We start from the raw sequence: 14,659 nt of genomic DNA, 5'->3' as shown, positions 1-14,659 counted from the left end.
TTAGTGGTCCCCTAATACTGTATCTGAAGTCTCTTTTATATAGACCTTTGTGGTCCCCTTATACTGTATCTGAAGTCTCTTTTATATAGACCTTAGTGGTCCCCTAATACTGTATCTGGAAGTCTCTTTTATATAAGACCTTAGTGGTCCCTAATACTGTATCGGAAGTCTCTTTTATATAGACCTTAGTGGTCCCTAATACTGTATCGGAAGTCTCTTTTATATAGACCTTAGTGGTCCCCTAATACTGTATCTGAAGTCTCTTTTATATAGACCTTAGTGGTCCCCTAATACTGTATCTGAAGTCTCTTTTATATAGACCTTAGTGGTCCCCTAATACTGTATCTGAAGTCTCTTTCCTGAAATTCAGCCTTGGTGCAGAATTACAGCCACTAGAGCCAGTCCCACAATGAGCTTTCCTTAGGATGTGCCATTTCTGTGTCTCTAGCTATTAGGGAGGAGAGAGGGGGGGGGGGTGGGTGGGTGTGGTCTTGACCAACTGCCACTTTGCTCATTTGAAAGCCATGATGTCTCTCTCTCTCATGGGTGGGCCAAATTCCTCGCAGCGTAGTAAAGCAGAGAAAGGGGAGGTAACCTTGCTCCTTATGACCTCATAAGGAGAAGATTCCTGATTGGTCCATCTGAGCTTTCATTTTCTCAAAGTCAGAGCAGGATACCCAGGGCTCGGTTTACACCTCTCACCATTTCTAGACACTGGGGGACCATAGGCAGGCTGGGGGAACTCATATTAATGTTAAAAAAACTCATAAAGTGAAATTTTCATGCCATGGGACCTTTAATCTATTGATACGTGTACAGGGACAGGTTTTTCTGTTTTTTTATCGTGTTGGTGAGCACAAATTTTAAACTAATGTTTTAGAATGGGACGCATATTTCGTGATAACAGCACGTTTATGGTAACGAGTAGAGGTGTTGAAATTAATCAAATACTCGATGCATGGAATCGTGGACATGGACGATGCTGCATCGATAATCGGCCGGGCCATAATCAAATAAAAGTGTATTTGTAAATCTTCACTGATCTCCACGATCCGATTATCATGTCAGCGATTCAATTCAATTTCTCGATGCATCACGATGCGTCAAATAAATGTTTCTATTAAAGCCATGTAGGATATTTAATTCATAGCTTTTCAAGCTTCAAAAACAAAACATTCTGCAGTGCTCTAATACTAAATAAATTGGATACATAAAACTATACAGCACTGAGCACATGGCACCTCCTGAATGTGCAAAACATACCAGAATATGTAAACAGAAATGTTGTTAGGCCTACATTAAATTATCAACAGAAATAATCGATTATGAGCCGGCTGATTATCGATGCAGCATCGTCCATGTCCACGATTCCACGCATCGATTATTTGATTCGGGGACCCGTAGAATTTTGGCGCCATTTATTACGGGAAGGTGTTTACGTAGGTGGAGCGTTCAATGCAGCAGGCTGTGAGGAAGTGGACATGGATCTGGTGAGCAGAAAAAGTTGTTGTTTTGCAGAACTTTCAGTCAAAAGAAGGCCATTCAAGTCCAGCTACATGTTCAATCTGGTCAATGCTGATTGGTCTGGTGGTGGCGAGGACCCTAAACTATACACAACATGGCCGCTGTTACAACATCTGGTCTGAAACATCTGAAAGAATACGAGTTGTTCATGAAGGAATCTCCAGACAGCAGCCAGAATGCAGCAACTTCAGGTACGGCAAAGGAAGGACAGTCCCTGTTTACTTCATTCATGTGTTTACTGTGTTCATGAATGGAGGATGGGAGGAGGAGTCGCCAAAAATCTGGATTCAGTGCATCCCTAATAATAATAATAATAATAATAATAATAGTAAGTGTATTTAAAATAGCACCTTTTACAGACAAAGTCACAACGTGCTTCACATTATAAAATTGTTAAAATAAGACCCAAACAGTAGAATGAGCAAGCAAAAACAGAAATAAAATACCAATGGAAATAAAAAAATGAATACTTCAAAACCCAGTCACAAAACATGAGACGAGTTTAAACAAGTGAGTCTTCGGTTGCTTTTTAAAAGCAACAACAGAAACTGCAGAACAGAAGACAAAGAGAAGGGCGTTCCCCAGAGTCAGAACACCCCAGGCTGTGCAGTGTTTCCAATTTACGAATGACAACACAGATTTCGGTGCCACTAAAGGCTCTGACACACCAACCCATTGGACTGATCAGTCTCCCCGAGGTCCAAAAAGTGCCTCAGAACACACCGAAGAGACGCCGACTTGAGCGCACGTTCCAGAACGGCGATAATCTGTATTGTCGCCCCAAGAAATTAAAACCGGAAATGACGCGTCACCTGGGTCTGGCTTCTCCCGGATTTCAAGTTGAACCATAATGGCGGCTCGTTCAGAATCTGATCTCATATCGTACTAAAATAGTTCACTGAAACAGGTTTCTGAAAACATCTGAAGAGAGAAATAGGCCGTGCTGTTCCTGAATCTGTCTTCATTTCAGATCAACAAAAGGTCAGTTTAAAAGATTTGTCAGATTTTGAGAGACTCTAGTCACGCTCATCCCGCTCATTATTTCCGTTAAGTGTTTTAAAATAAGTGCCCTGATTCGCTAGTCCAGGGCTAGCCCCCCCACCAATCGGATTGGTCATTAAGTCCAATTCAACAAGTCAAATCGGCCCAAATTAAAGCTGACGGCCCCACGACGACAGCACGGACACACACCGAACAGACTCGAGTCACCGACCTCGCCAGACTGTCAGACGGCCGATTATCGGCCCGGTGTGTAACTGCCTTTAGGCTACATGCGTTTTTATTTTTAAGAGGTGTTTTTATTAATTTTATTTTATTTCTATCTTTATTTTTAATGTAATACATACTGTGTACATATACTTATATTGTTTATACCTATACTTATATTGTTGAATATTACATTTAGAGAATGTGTGATGTGCACCAACAACACCAAAACAAATTCCTTGTATGTGTCAAAAAACGTACTTGGCAATAAAACCCTTTCTGATTCTGATAAAAACTATCTCCATCCACACAAGAGTTTTATCTCCAGTTGAAAAACTAATCTCGTTCGAGCAGCGTTTCCAAAAGAAATTCATTTTTAAAAATTAGTATCTTTTGTTCTATTGCCAGACCTTCCTCCACAGCGCTGCAGAGGAAGGTCTGGCTAGTCCACACAACATTACAAGATGGGAGAAAAACCTGCTCTGGTTTATTGGCATTTCTTTAAACCAATCACAATCGTCTTGGGGCGGGGCTAAGCTCCGGACGGAGCCACGGTGCCTCTGCTAAATATTCTCAGGAAGGAACTGGTTTTGGTGGAACATGTGTACTTTCAAAAGTAGTTTTTTAGTCGTGCAACAGAAAACTCCGATTGGACAGATAGTCTAGCTAGCTGTTAGACAGGCAGACAGACAGACAGATAGTCTAGCTAGCTGTCTGGATTTACCCTGCAGAGATCTGAGGAGCAGCTAACCATAGTCCTCACAAATCCACCGGAGGTTAGAACGCCGGCTGAAATGAGGGACATCCGGCTGAATTTCTGGCGGCACCGGAAGTGGAACATCATGGATATAGACTAGCCTACCGTTAGCTAGTAGCTGGCTTAAACACGGTTAAAATGCTGACAGCTCAACGGTTTAACGTGTGGTTGTATTTCACTGGAATGGATTCCAACAGTCTGCAGCTAAAGACAAAGGAGACTAGCTGCACTGTGTTTACAGATTACAGACAATTACAGACAATGTTAGCATGCTAATACACTAAACCAGGGATGGCCAAACTTATTTGAATGTGTGCCATATAACAGAAAATATAAGGAGTTACGGGCCAAACAATTATAAATGCGTCAACCAGTTTCAGAGCAATAAAATCAGCCCTGCAAGCTTTTACATGTCGTTGCTTCAACTAACAAACAAACTAAACAGAGTTTCTTCATTGATTATTGTTATGAATAAACACTGATTAATTGCCCAATCACAGTCCAATGAGACCTCTTTAAAAATGTCTGTTTGTGTCCAACCAACGGTCCAAAAACCTAACGGATACATAAATGTTTTTAAAAAGTATTAATCTTTTGTCCTCTGGTTCCATAACGCCCGGCAGGATTTCACAACAAGTGAGTTATTCATTCGTACATATCGACGTTCCTTTGGCAGTTAAAACCTCCAGGATAAGAAGGTATTACACACACACACACACACACACACACACACACACACACACACACAGCTTTGTGAGGGCGGATTAAAGCTTTAAGGATGGAGTAACATGCTGGCAACACACACACACACACAGATTGACACAGTATATGAAAGCATTATTAATACTGACAACTGCTGACACATTTCTCCACACACACACACACACACACAGTTCAACAATAAGGGTTGCGTGATGGCCCGGGGAAAGTAAAACGCTGCATCATGAAAGTGCTTTTTTGATGCAACATCATAATATGCGTTTCCAGCTGAACAAAGCAAGAGCAGAAAAAGCATAAACTCCATGTTATGTTCTTTACAAATTAAATAAATGCCTGACTGAATGACTGGTGATGTTCAATCTTCAACGATACATTGTGCAGCTGTAATATCTGCACATAGTAAAAATAACCGTTTAGGTTTTCCTTGTTGAGCTTTCAGCCGTATGTCGGTACTTCTGTTCAGAGCAACAAAATATCCGAGTCAAACAAACTGAGGAGCCACGCGGGACAACGCAACACAGAGCCATCTGCAGCGGTCTGACACCTTCACAGGCTGAAAACACTTCAGAATCTGACTCTGGATCAGTCACACACACACACACACACACACACACACACACACACACACACACACACAACCACACACACACACAACCACACACACACACCACACACAAAAAACACACACACACACACAGTCCCTTCCAGCTCTCTCCCGTTAGAGGTGAAACATTCAGTTCTCTGCAGAGAAACTGAGACAGAGATATGGCGCCCCCCTGTGGTGAATGCATCACATTACCGTGTGTGTTTCTTTCATGGGGGGAAACCTGAGACACACACACACACACACACACACACACACACACACACACACACACACACACACACACACACACACACACACACACACACACACACCTGTGAATTCTTCAATACAAACCCATCAAAATAAATTAGAATTAGCGCCTCTGTACGTGGTCGTTTTGAATGTGTGCATTATAACAGAAAATATAAGGAGTTATGGGCCAAACAATTACAAATGCGTCAACCAGTTTAAAGAAAATCAGTGTTAGAGAACTCATTTTCGATTAAAATATCTTGGCAACACTACTAAACAGATTAACATCGCAGTAGATTATTGTTATTAATACATCTATAAAAATAAAAAATTATTAGCAGGTAAGTATCTAATGATGCTGCAGTTTAGAAAAGATCAACATTTAAACGGTTTTATATTCCAGAGATTTCTAGTGGAAATATTAAGAAACTGACATCAAATCAATGTGAAATCAGCTAAATCTGCAGCGCGCCTCTCCTGCTGTTTCTCTCTCCTGGAGATGTTAAATCCCTTCCTCCTTTTCTCCTCCTCCTCCTCTCCTCCTCCTACTCCACTAAACTGGGTCAAATCATCTCGGCGTTTTTGTTCAGTCTCCATGTGCTCAGAGTCAAACCCTGTCTGCTCACACCCCACACACCCACACACACACACACACACACACACACACACACACACACACACACACACACACACACACACACACACACACACACACACACACACACACACACACACACACACACACACACACACACACACACACACACACACACACACACACACACACACACACACACACAGGTTTGTGGCACTATCTTTGTGGGGACCCGTCATTGACATAATGCATTCCCTAGCCCCTTACCCTAACCTTAACCATCACAACTAAATGCCTAACCTTAACCCTTACCCTAACCTTAACCATCACCACTAAATGCCTAACCTTAACCATCACCACTAAATGCCTAACCTTAACCCTTACCCTAACCTTAACCATCACCACTAAATGTCTAACCTTAACCCTTACCTTCACCCTAACCATAACCTAATTCTATCCCTAATCCTAAAACCAAGTCTTAACCCTCAAACAGCCCTTTAAACTTGTGGGGTCCAGCATTTTGGCCCCACAAGTATACTGGACTCCCGGTTTTTAGACCCCACGAATATAGTTACACAAGAACACACACACACACACACACACACACACACACACACACACACACACACACACACACACACACACACACACACACACACACACACACACACACACACACACACACACACACACACACACAAGCTGCAGCAGCTAAAGAAAAATACCTGGGTGTAGCTCCGCCCGCCCATGCTGTGAGACCAGCGGCACGTTCAATCTCTAAACGGTGCGTACCGTTTCCGTGTTGAACGCTGTGAAACGGCGTGCAACAGCTCTGAGATATGTTTCCTCTGGTTTACTGGCTGTGTCCCAGGTGATAGCCAATCAGCAGAGACGTGCCTGTAAACTCGTGGTAATAAAAAAGGCAGAGCAGACACACAACAGGGGGTTCTCTGGCTGCCTGATCAACAGCTCGTAGACTGAAACGTTTGGAACATGTGCATATAAACTCAAAAGTGATCTGTTGGCTTCAGTGTCTGATGTCAGACTGGATACGTAAGACCGCTGGAGCTTAAACACTGGCCCTCTGATCACTTTCCTGTCAATTATTTATCGTCAGAGGGTCCAATCATGCATCTGACATGATGAATCTGTAAATATTCCCTCAGCTTTGACTCCATTTAGTCTTGAGTCGTGGTCACCTAACACACCAACGCTAATTACAAATTAACTTTCTTTAACGCTACGCTCGGAAGAGACCGTCCTCCCCGAGAAACGCTCCCCTAGGTGGTTTGTTCCAGCATCATTCTGACCTACACAGAATTAAATTATAAACACAACACTTTTGTTTTTGCCTCCATTTTCCATGAGCTGAACTCAAAGATGTAAGACTTTTTCTATGTACACAAAAGGCCTATTTCTCTCAAATATTGTTCACCAATGTGTCTAAATCTGTGTCAGTGAGCACTTCTCCTTTGCAGAGATAATCCATCCACCTCACAGATGTAGCATATCGAGCTGCTGATTAGACAGCAGGATTATTGCACAGGTGTGACTTAGGCTGGACACAATAAAAGACCACTCTAAAATATGCAGTTTTACTGTACTGAGGGGTCCGAAAATCTCTCTCTCTCATCGTAAATGACTTGAGTGGGCAAAAGCTCACATTCGATGGCGTCTGGCACTTTGTAGGGGTGGGAATCACCAGAGGCCTCACGATACGATATCATCCCGATACTTATGTCACGATACAATATTATTGCGATTTTAAAGATATTGCAATTTTCTGCGATATATGGTAATTTATTACCTTTTTTCCAACTTCAAATTTTTCCCAATTTCAAATTATGTCCCCAAAAGAAAACAATACATTTCTGTTTGTTCATCTCACTTCAATTGTATTGCTGCAAAATCAGATTGTCAAGCAGACAAACTGACCAACACATATATAAGATCCATACTTGGCATCTGTGTATCGATACAGTATTGCCAGGGAAAATATTGCGATACTATGCTTTATCGATTTTTTCCCACACCCCTAGCACTTTGGAGAGGTGTCCTCAGAGAAACGCTCCAATAAGTGGTTAGTCCCAGCATCATTCTGACCTATATTTAGGTTTCTAGTGGTAGCTCCCTCTAGTGGCCGTAGTAGTTCTGACAGGAGCAAAGCAGGAAGTAAGGTGTTAGTATAACCCTGATTCTCCACCGGGTGTGTCTGTGTTGCGTTCTGGTTTTGTTCTGTCCACCGCCAGGCGCCGTACCACACCGGGAGCGTCTCAGAAGCGCTGCCCGAGTTGGAGATTTTATTGTCTTTACGGGCATTTTCACACCTAAAAGTCTGGACCAACGTTCGTGGTTAATTACATTATATACCTTGTAGGGCTGTGTATTGGCAAGAATCTAGCGATACGCTACATGGGTCACGATTCAATATATTGCGATATATTTCGATACTGTGCGTAAGGCGATATATTGGGATTTTTTTAAACGTATCATTTTTGAAAAACTAATATTTACAAAAAAGACATGATGTTCATAAAAGTCAAAGAAGTTTACTTTAGGTAAACAATTCAGTACACAGAAAATCAAACTGCCAGTTTGGTATTGTGGTTCCCAGGTTCTTAGTGAGCTAATGTTGATATGTTTTATCTTCTAACAAAAAGCTAGGCACTGCTACACCCTGCTAGGCCCTGCTGGGCACTGTTAGAAACTGCTAGACTTTCACCCAGGAGACCGGGGTTCAGGTCCCATTTGAAAAGAAATGAAATAGAGTTTTTAACTTTCCGGAACAAATGGAGCTACTCTGTCAGAAATAATGTGCAAAATTTTTACCTTAAGGGGTCCAACAGCTCGTCACTGGGGCAGTACTCTCGAAGGTACACCAATTGTACCCCTTTACAAGGGTACATACTTGTTCTCTTACAGTTTGAACCCTTTGTAACCTAGAAAAAGTATAAATATGTACCTTATGATATCAGCTATGACCCTTTGGGGGTACATCACCAGCAGTAGTACCTCAGAGACCATAAATGGACCTCAACCGTATACCTTTATTTCGGACAGTGCATACGTCACGTTCTGCGTCACGAGGTAACCTTGAGGAAGTGAAGTAATGTCTGACCTTAAGCCAAACCTCCATCTTTTTATCAACTTAACTACGTACCTTCTCTGGTTTAGATATAAGGACAGATAGAGAGAGAGATACTTTATCGATCCCCAAGGGGAAATTCAAGGTCCCAGTAGCTTAAAGACATCACACACAACATACACATACATCATAAACAAGAAGATAAGATGACAATAACAAATCAATAATATGGACAATAAAAGAAAATATACTACATGAAAAATCCACATGAATGTACTAAGGGATGTAAAAACATGAGAGGCTTGCAGTGACAGGACAGGGACTGACCCTGAGATGCAGTATGCATGGTAAGGTGCTCTATGAGAGAGAGCGAGAGAGAGAGCGAGAGAGAGTGTGTGTGTCTGTGATGCAGTCTGCATGGTAAGGTGCTCTATGAGAGTGTGTGTAATGGTGATAGTGCAGATAAGTCCAATAGTGCAAGGATAAGTCTTTACTAGTGTCTATGTATAGTTAAGTAATGATTATTCTATTTATGATATATTGTATAGCCTGTTGTACCAGAATAGATACAGAATTTGCACTGGCACCGTCTTGCAGTATGATATCATTGCACCTTTATGCATTTTTTTCCACACCACCCCTTTAAACATACAATCTAACTTTACTGTAAGGGCACACTATTGAGATCTTCCTTTGTTTTTTTGTAGTATGTGTGCGTGGATGGATGTCATATGTCTGTGTGCATATGTGTAAGTATGTATATTTCCTTCGGGATAAATAAGTATCCATCCATCCATCCATCCATCCATCCATCCATCCATCCATAATCTAGAGACCAGCATTAAATACAGACAACATGAGAGAATAATGTAGACAGTAGGATAGACACAAATCAACAGTCAATTCTAGAGGTGTAAAGTAATAGAGTAACAGGGTTGTGTGAACACATCCAGCCTTTTTGGTGAGCAAATTTACAGCAAGCAGCATGTCTATTACCTTCTAGGTAACAAATGAAATCCTGGGTGGGAATAGACCTGTTCCAGTGAGCCACAGACATGTGGGACACAGCGAGGATCATAGCAGGCACAACGGAGCCCAAAACGTTACCAGACAAAAGCAGGATTATCAGGACGAGCGAGGGAGAGAAATAAAACGTACATCCTCTGAACACACGACACATGACACGTATTCAGGTCATCAGAAACACCACGCTCTGCATCAGGTTACAGCCAGACCCCCCCCAGTCTGCCTGATCCCTCTGCGTCTGGATTCAACATGTCTGTTTTCAACATGTCTGTTTTCTCCATCCCTCCATCCCCTCTATCCCTCGGTCTTTGTGTGTGGTTCTCTCGGTCCTTACCTCCTTCCCTGCGGCCTTGCCGTCCGATTCATTCCTGCATCTTTTTCCCCTCTCGCTGCAGCTTCACACACACAGTCACACACACTGAAAACAGCAGGATCAGTGTCAATGCCGCCCGACGACCCCCCCCAACACACAACCACACACACACACACACACACACACACACTTCCTTCCTCTCTGTTCCCCTAGCAACAGCACAGCAGCATCACACCTCCTCTAGCCCCTCCTCCTCTCCGTCAACGGATAAATATTTCAGCCTCAACTGAAGCGTGAGCAGCTGCTCCTCCCCCCCGACTGAAATATTAAACAGCACTGTGTGGGTGTGTGTGTTTCTGTGTGTGTGTGTGTAGATGGTGCAAAGAGAGGAAAAATTTATAAAATTGCAAAAGAATCTGGGAACAATTCAGCCTGTTCCCATGATGCATTTGTACCTATAGCTGGGAGAAGTAAAGCTCTGTAACTGGTATGTATTTCACGTATTGATTACTGTCAGCAGCACGTTGACTGCTACTGTATAAGAGCGTGAAGATCCACGTAGGGAGGAGGTCGGGGGTCCTAAAAACACAAGACTATCACCCAGGAAACAGGTGTTCATGTCCTGAAGAAGTTAAAGGAGAAAACACAAGACTTTCACCCAGGAAACAGGTGATCATGTCCTGAAGAAGTTAAGGAGAAAACACAAGACTTTCACCCAGGAAACAGGTGATCATGTCCTGAAGAAGTTAAGGAGAAAACACAAGACTTTCACCCAGGAAACAGGTGTTCACGTCCTGGAGAAGTTAAGGAGAAAACACAAGACTTTCACCCAGGAAACAGGTGTTCATGTCCTGGAAGAAGTTAAGGGAAAACACAAGACTTTCACCCAGGAAACAGGTGTTCATGTCCTGAAGAAGTTAAGGAGAAAACACAAGACTTTCACCCAGGAAACAGGTGTTCATGTCCTGAAGAAGTTAAGGAGAAAACACAAGACTTTCACCCAGGAAACAGGTGTTCATGTCCTGAAGAAAGTTAAGGAGAAAACACAAGACTTTCACCCAGGAAACAGGTGTTAATGTCCTGGAGAAGTTAAGGAGAAAACACAAGACTTTCACCCAGGAAACAGGTGTTCATGTCCTGAACTGCCTGCCTGACTCACACACTTTGACTCAACAAATGCCCATATCGGCTCCGATCCAATACTTGCGACCAGTACATCCCTATTTCTTATCTTAAAACGGACGTTTGTCCCCTAAAAAGTAATGCTAAAATCAGATACAAATGTTCAAATTAAAACCTTATAAATACATTTTAAATACATGACATTTTTTTTTATAATACAAAGACTTTTATAAGAGTAATTTAAAGACTTCCTGGAGCTGCCTGCACTCAAATAAAAATGTTCATTCATGAAATAAAGAGTTAATGCTGGCCTGCAGGATCAGAGATTAACATCATCAGATGAATCTGTTACATAACTGCTGATCTGACTGACAGAGACTCGTCTACGTAACGAGTCACGTTATGATCTGAAGCTGATGACGGGAACCAGAAACAGGATACAGACATTAACCAGCAGACACTAAAAGCCTTGGATGGGTCAGCCATTGGCCACATATTTAACACAGCATTGTCCTTCCAAAAGCCCAGAGAGACAGAGCCACATAAACACAGAGACCGATACACAGAGAGAGAGAGAGAGCGAGAGAGAAAGAGAGACTAAAATGTGGATCAGTGTTTCCCAAAAAGTTTGCCGCAGCCTACACAAGTGGCTTGATGTTTATACTTGTGCGCTGGTGTGTGCATCGAGCCGGCGTGTGTGTGTGTGTGGTAGAGTGAGTGAGAGGGTGATGGTGATTATCTTCAGAGTGAGTAGTGACTCTAGAGTCCTAGTGAGAGAACCAAAGAGTCTCCCCTGTTCTTTCTGACCACGGTGGGAGATCTGGACCAGGAGAAGTTAACCCTCTCCTTGATTTCATGTTGTTTACGGAGAAGGAGAACCAGGACATGTAGACGAACGCTACAACGCCACGATATTTTTCAAGAGGTTCATGTCAGGCTACGGCGTAGACGCAGAGGGGTCTGCGGGGGGTACGCCATCGATTCTACGCACAACCGTAAAACAGCCTTAAGTCTTCTGGTAGCTGTGCCAATTTGCATAGTATTTATTGATTTTAAAATATAACGCCAGTACGCCATATTAAGTTAATGCATAATATTAAGAAGTTATGTGACAGTGATATTCAAGAACTTGTGACATGAATTCATATCCAATAGGTACATGTAAGGAGATAACATAGGCACAGGCTAATTCCTCTACTGTGTGACAGTAAGTCTCGTTGTTATGACCCAATCGTTAGCCTATTTTTATAAAAGCGTCTGCTATGGAGCCATAACGTGAGCTACAAGGTAATGGAGCCTTTTATACATTGTCGTGTTTCTTTAGAAATAAACAACGGACAAATAGAGTCTTTAAACTCTTCAGATGTAAAGTTATTCTCTGTCAAAGTGACGTCAGAATGAATGGGAGTCAATGGGATGCTAACGAGAGGTGATGGCTTGTTAGCCTCAAAATCTCCCCATAGGAGCTACGCGTTCCAGATGCTACCTTACCCCCTTGATCGGTGTCCAACATGTTTTTAACGATACCCAGACCTAGCTTTGCCTCAGTTCTCTTATCGGCTCACCTGCGCTCGCTTCCTGTCTCCTCCATGCCGCCGCGGCCCTCCGGCCCTGCAGCTCCTCCCTCCTCGCTGCTCCACAATCCTCCCTGAACGGTTGCTCCGCCCTGCTGCCTCCGAGCTTCCTCCTGCCTCCACGGCTCTGTTGTTCCAGCTCTTAAAGAGGCCGTGGAGGGTCAGGACCGCCAGCGTGCACAGGACGTACATCACGCCGTCCGACGGGTCCAGTTCTCCTCGAAGAAACCAGTCAGACTCGAGGTTATTCCAGGTGGATGTTTAGGACAGGGCGGAATAACCAGCGGCTTCTCGATAACGATAGTATCACGGTATTCCTGATTTATGCCAGTTCATACGGTACGGCTAACGGCGACTGCAGCATATCCATTTCCAGTGAAACAGAGAAAATCCATTTTATGTTCTTCTTTACAAATGAAAAATGTCAGACCGACCGACTGACATGTGATGTGCATTCTTCATAGAAAACCATTTAGAAATGTCTCACGAAATATTGTCTCTAGTAGTGTATTATTCAACTCAAAATCGCAATACAAATCCAATCGGCACCCATGTTTCGGGAAAGATTAGAATCAGGACTGACGCATATCGTCCCAACCCTAAATATTACTCCCACATCGTCCCAGCCTTGACCTGAAGCCAACCGTGTGAAGCTGAGTTCGTTCGGTCCAGTCAGGCGTCTCGTTCACATCTTTGCAGATTTGAATTCAGACTGAAGAAACAGAACTCTGTGTCCCGGTCCAAATGTTTCCCCGTGCTGAACGAAGGGCTTTAAATCCTGCAGCTGTGTTCAGTTTGTGTAATCCACTCTCTCCTCTCTCCTCTCTCTCTCTCTCTCTCTCTCTCTTCTCTCTCTCTCTCTCTCTCTCTCCTCCGGGCTTTTGTATCTCACCTGCTTCACCTCTGTACCGAGTCCCGCCCACTCACAGTCCACAGCACATTTCCACAGAACTGATAAAAACCTGTGGACCTTGTCCCGTCCTCTCTTCCGCGTCTGTTGTCACGTCCACAGTTATTCGACAGGTAACCAGAGCTGCCAGGTGCGACAGCTTCAGTTTTTCTCTCTCGCTGTAACTCAAGACACCCTCACAGACGTCTTTGCGTCCGTTTCAACCCTCTGAAGTCACAGCTTGCTGCGTCAGAAACACACGTGTGAAACTTAATCCATTTGTGCAAATAAATTCACCCAATATATCTCGAGTTTTCAATCAAAGTCCAGCACATTGAGGGAAGGAAAGAGTCTGTTTTGTGTCACATAAAAGGAGAACAAATAAAGATTCTAGCTAGATTTTACATTTTGAGTTTGTTTGGCTGAAAAATAAAATGATTTATTATAGGCACCAGGTAGGAGCAGAGTTTGATCTGATTTTTCACTGATGGAAGAGGGTTTTCTTGTGAAATCAGTCAAACAAAAGAAGAGAAAATTATTTTGGAAGAACTGGCATGTTTAAAAAACAACTAATAGGACCATGAAAAAAAACTAAAAGCTAGATTTTCATTTGACTACTTTAAGTGAGACTATGCTTAACAAAGGTGTGTGTGTCTCACAGATAAAACTGATAATAGTTTTTTAAAAGTAGGGATGCACCGAATCCAGGATTGGGCCGAATATTATATATTATTGTGTGTGTGCGTTTGTCTGTGTGCATGCGTGACTGTGTGTGTGCGTGTGTGTGTGTGTGTGTGTGTGTGTGTGTGTGTGTGTGTGTCACATTAACTAAAGTCCAGTGAAAATTAGTTTCTGTTTGACCTGCAGGTTAACTTATATATATACACATTATTATAATATTGGGCTTTTTGACGGGGAATTTGTTCCCACCCACATTTGGTATGAAACATCTGAAAGAATACAAGTTGCATGAAGGAATCTCCAGACAGCAGCCAAAATGCAGCAACTTC

At 42.8% G+C, this 14,659-nt stretch overlaps 1 protein-coding gene across 1 annotated transcript in view; it reads right to left on the bottom strand.

Annotated features, from left to right (window-relative positions):
* kifc3 (kinesin family member C3) overlaps positions 1–14,377 on the bottom strand; it is a 58,954-nt gene extending 44,577 nt beyond the window's left edge. The window contains exon 1 of the mRNA XM_039796172.1: positions 12,752–14,377. Coding sequence (XP_039652106.1) covers positions 12,752–12,952 — 201 coding nt within the window. The 5' untranslated portion in view covers positions 12,953–14,377. The remainder of the gene's footprint in view (positions 1–12,751) is intronic.
* Positions 14,378–14,659: the final 282 nt, after the last annotated feature.

Source organism: Perca fluviatilis, chromosome 3 (assembly GCF_010015445.1).
Source record: "Perca fluviatilis chromosome 3, GENO_Pfluv_1.0, whole genome shotgun sequence".
Taxonomy (NCBI): domain Eukaryota; kingdom Metazoa; phylum Chordata; class Actinopteri; order Perciformes; family Percidae; genus Perca; species Perca fluviatilis.
Note: the sequence above shows the minus strand (reverse complement) of the source record. Positions and strands in the feature narration are given on the sequence as shown.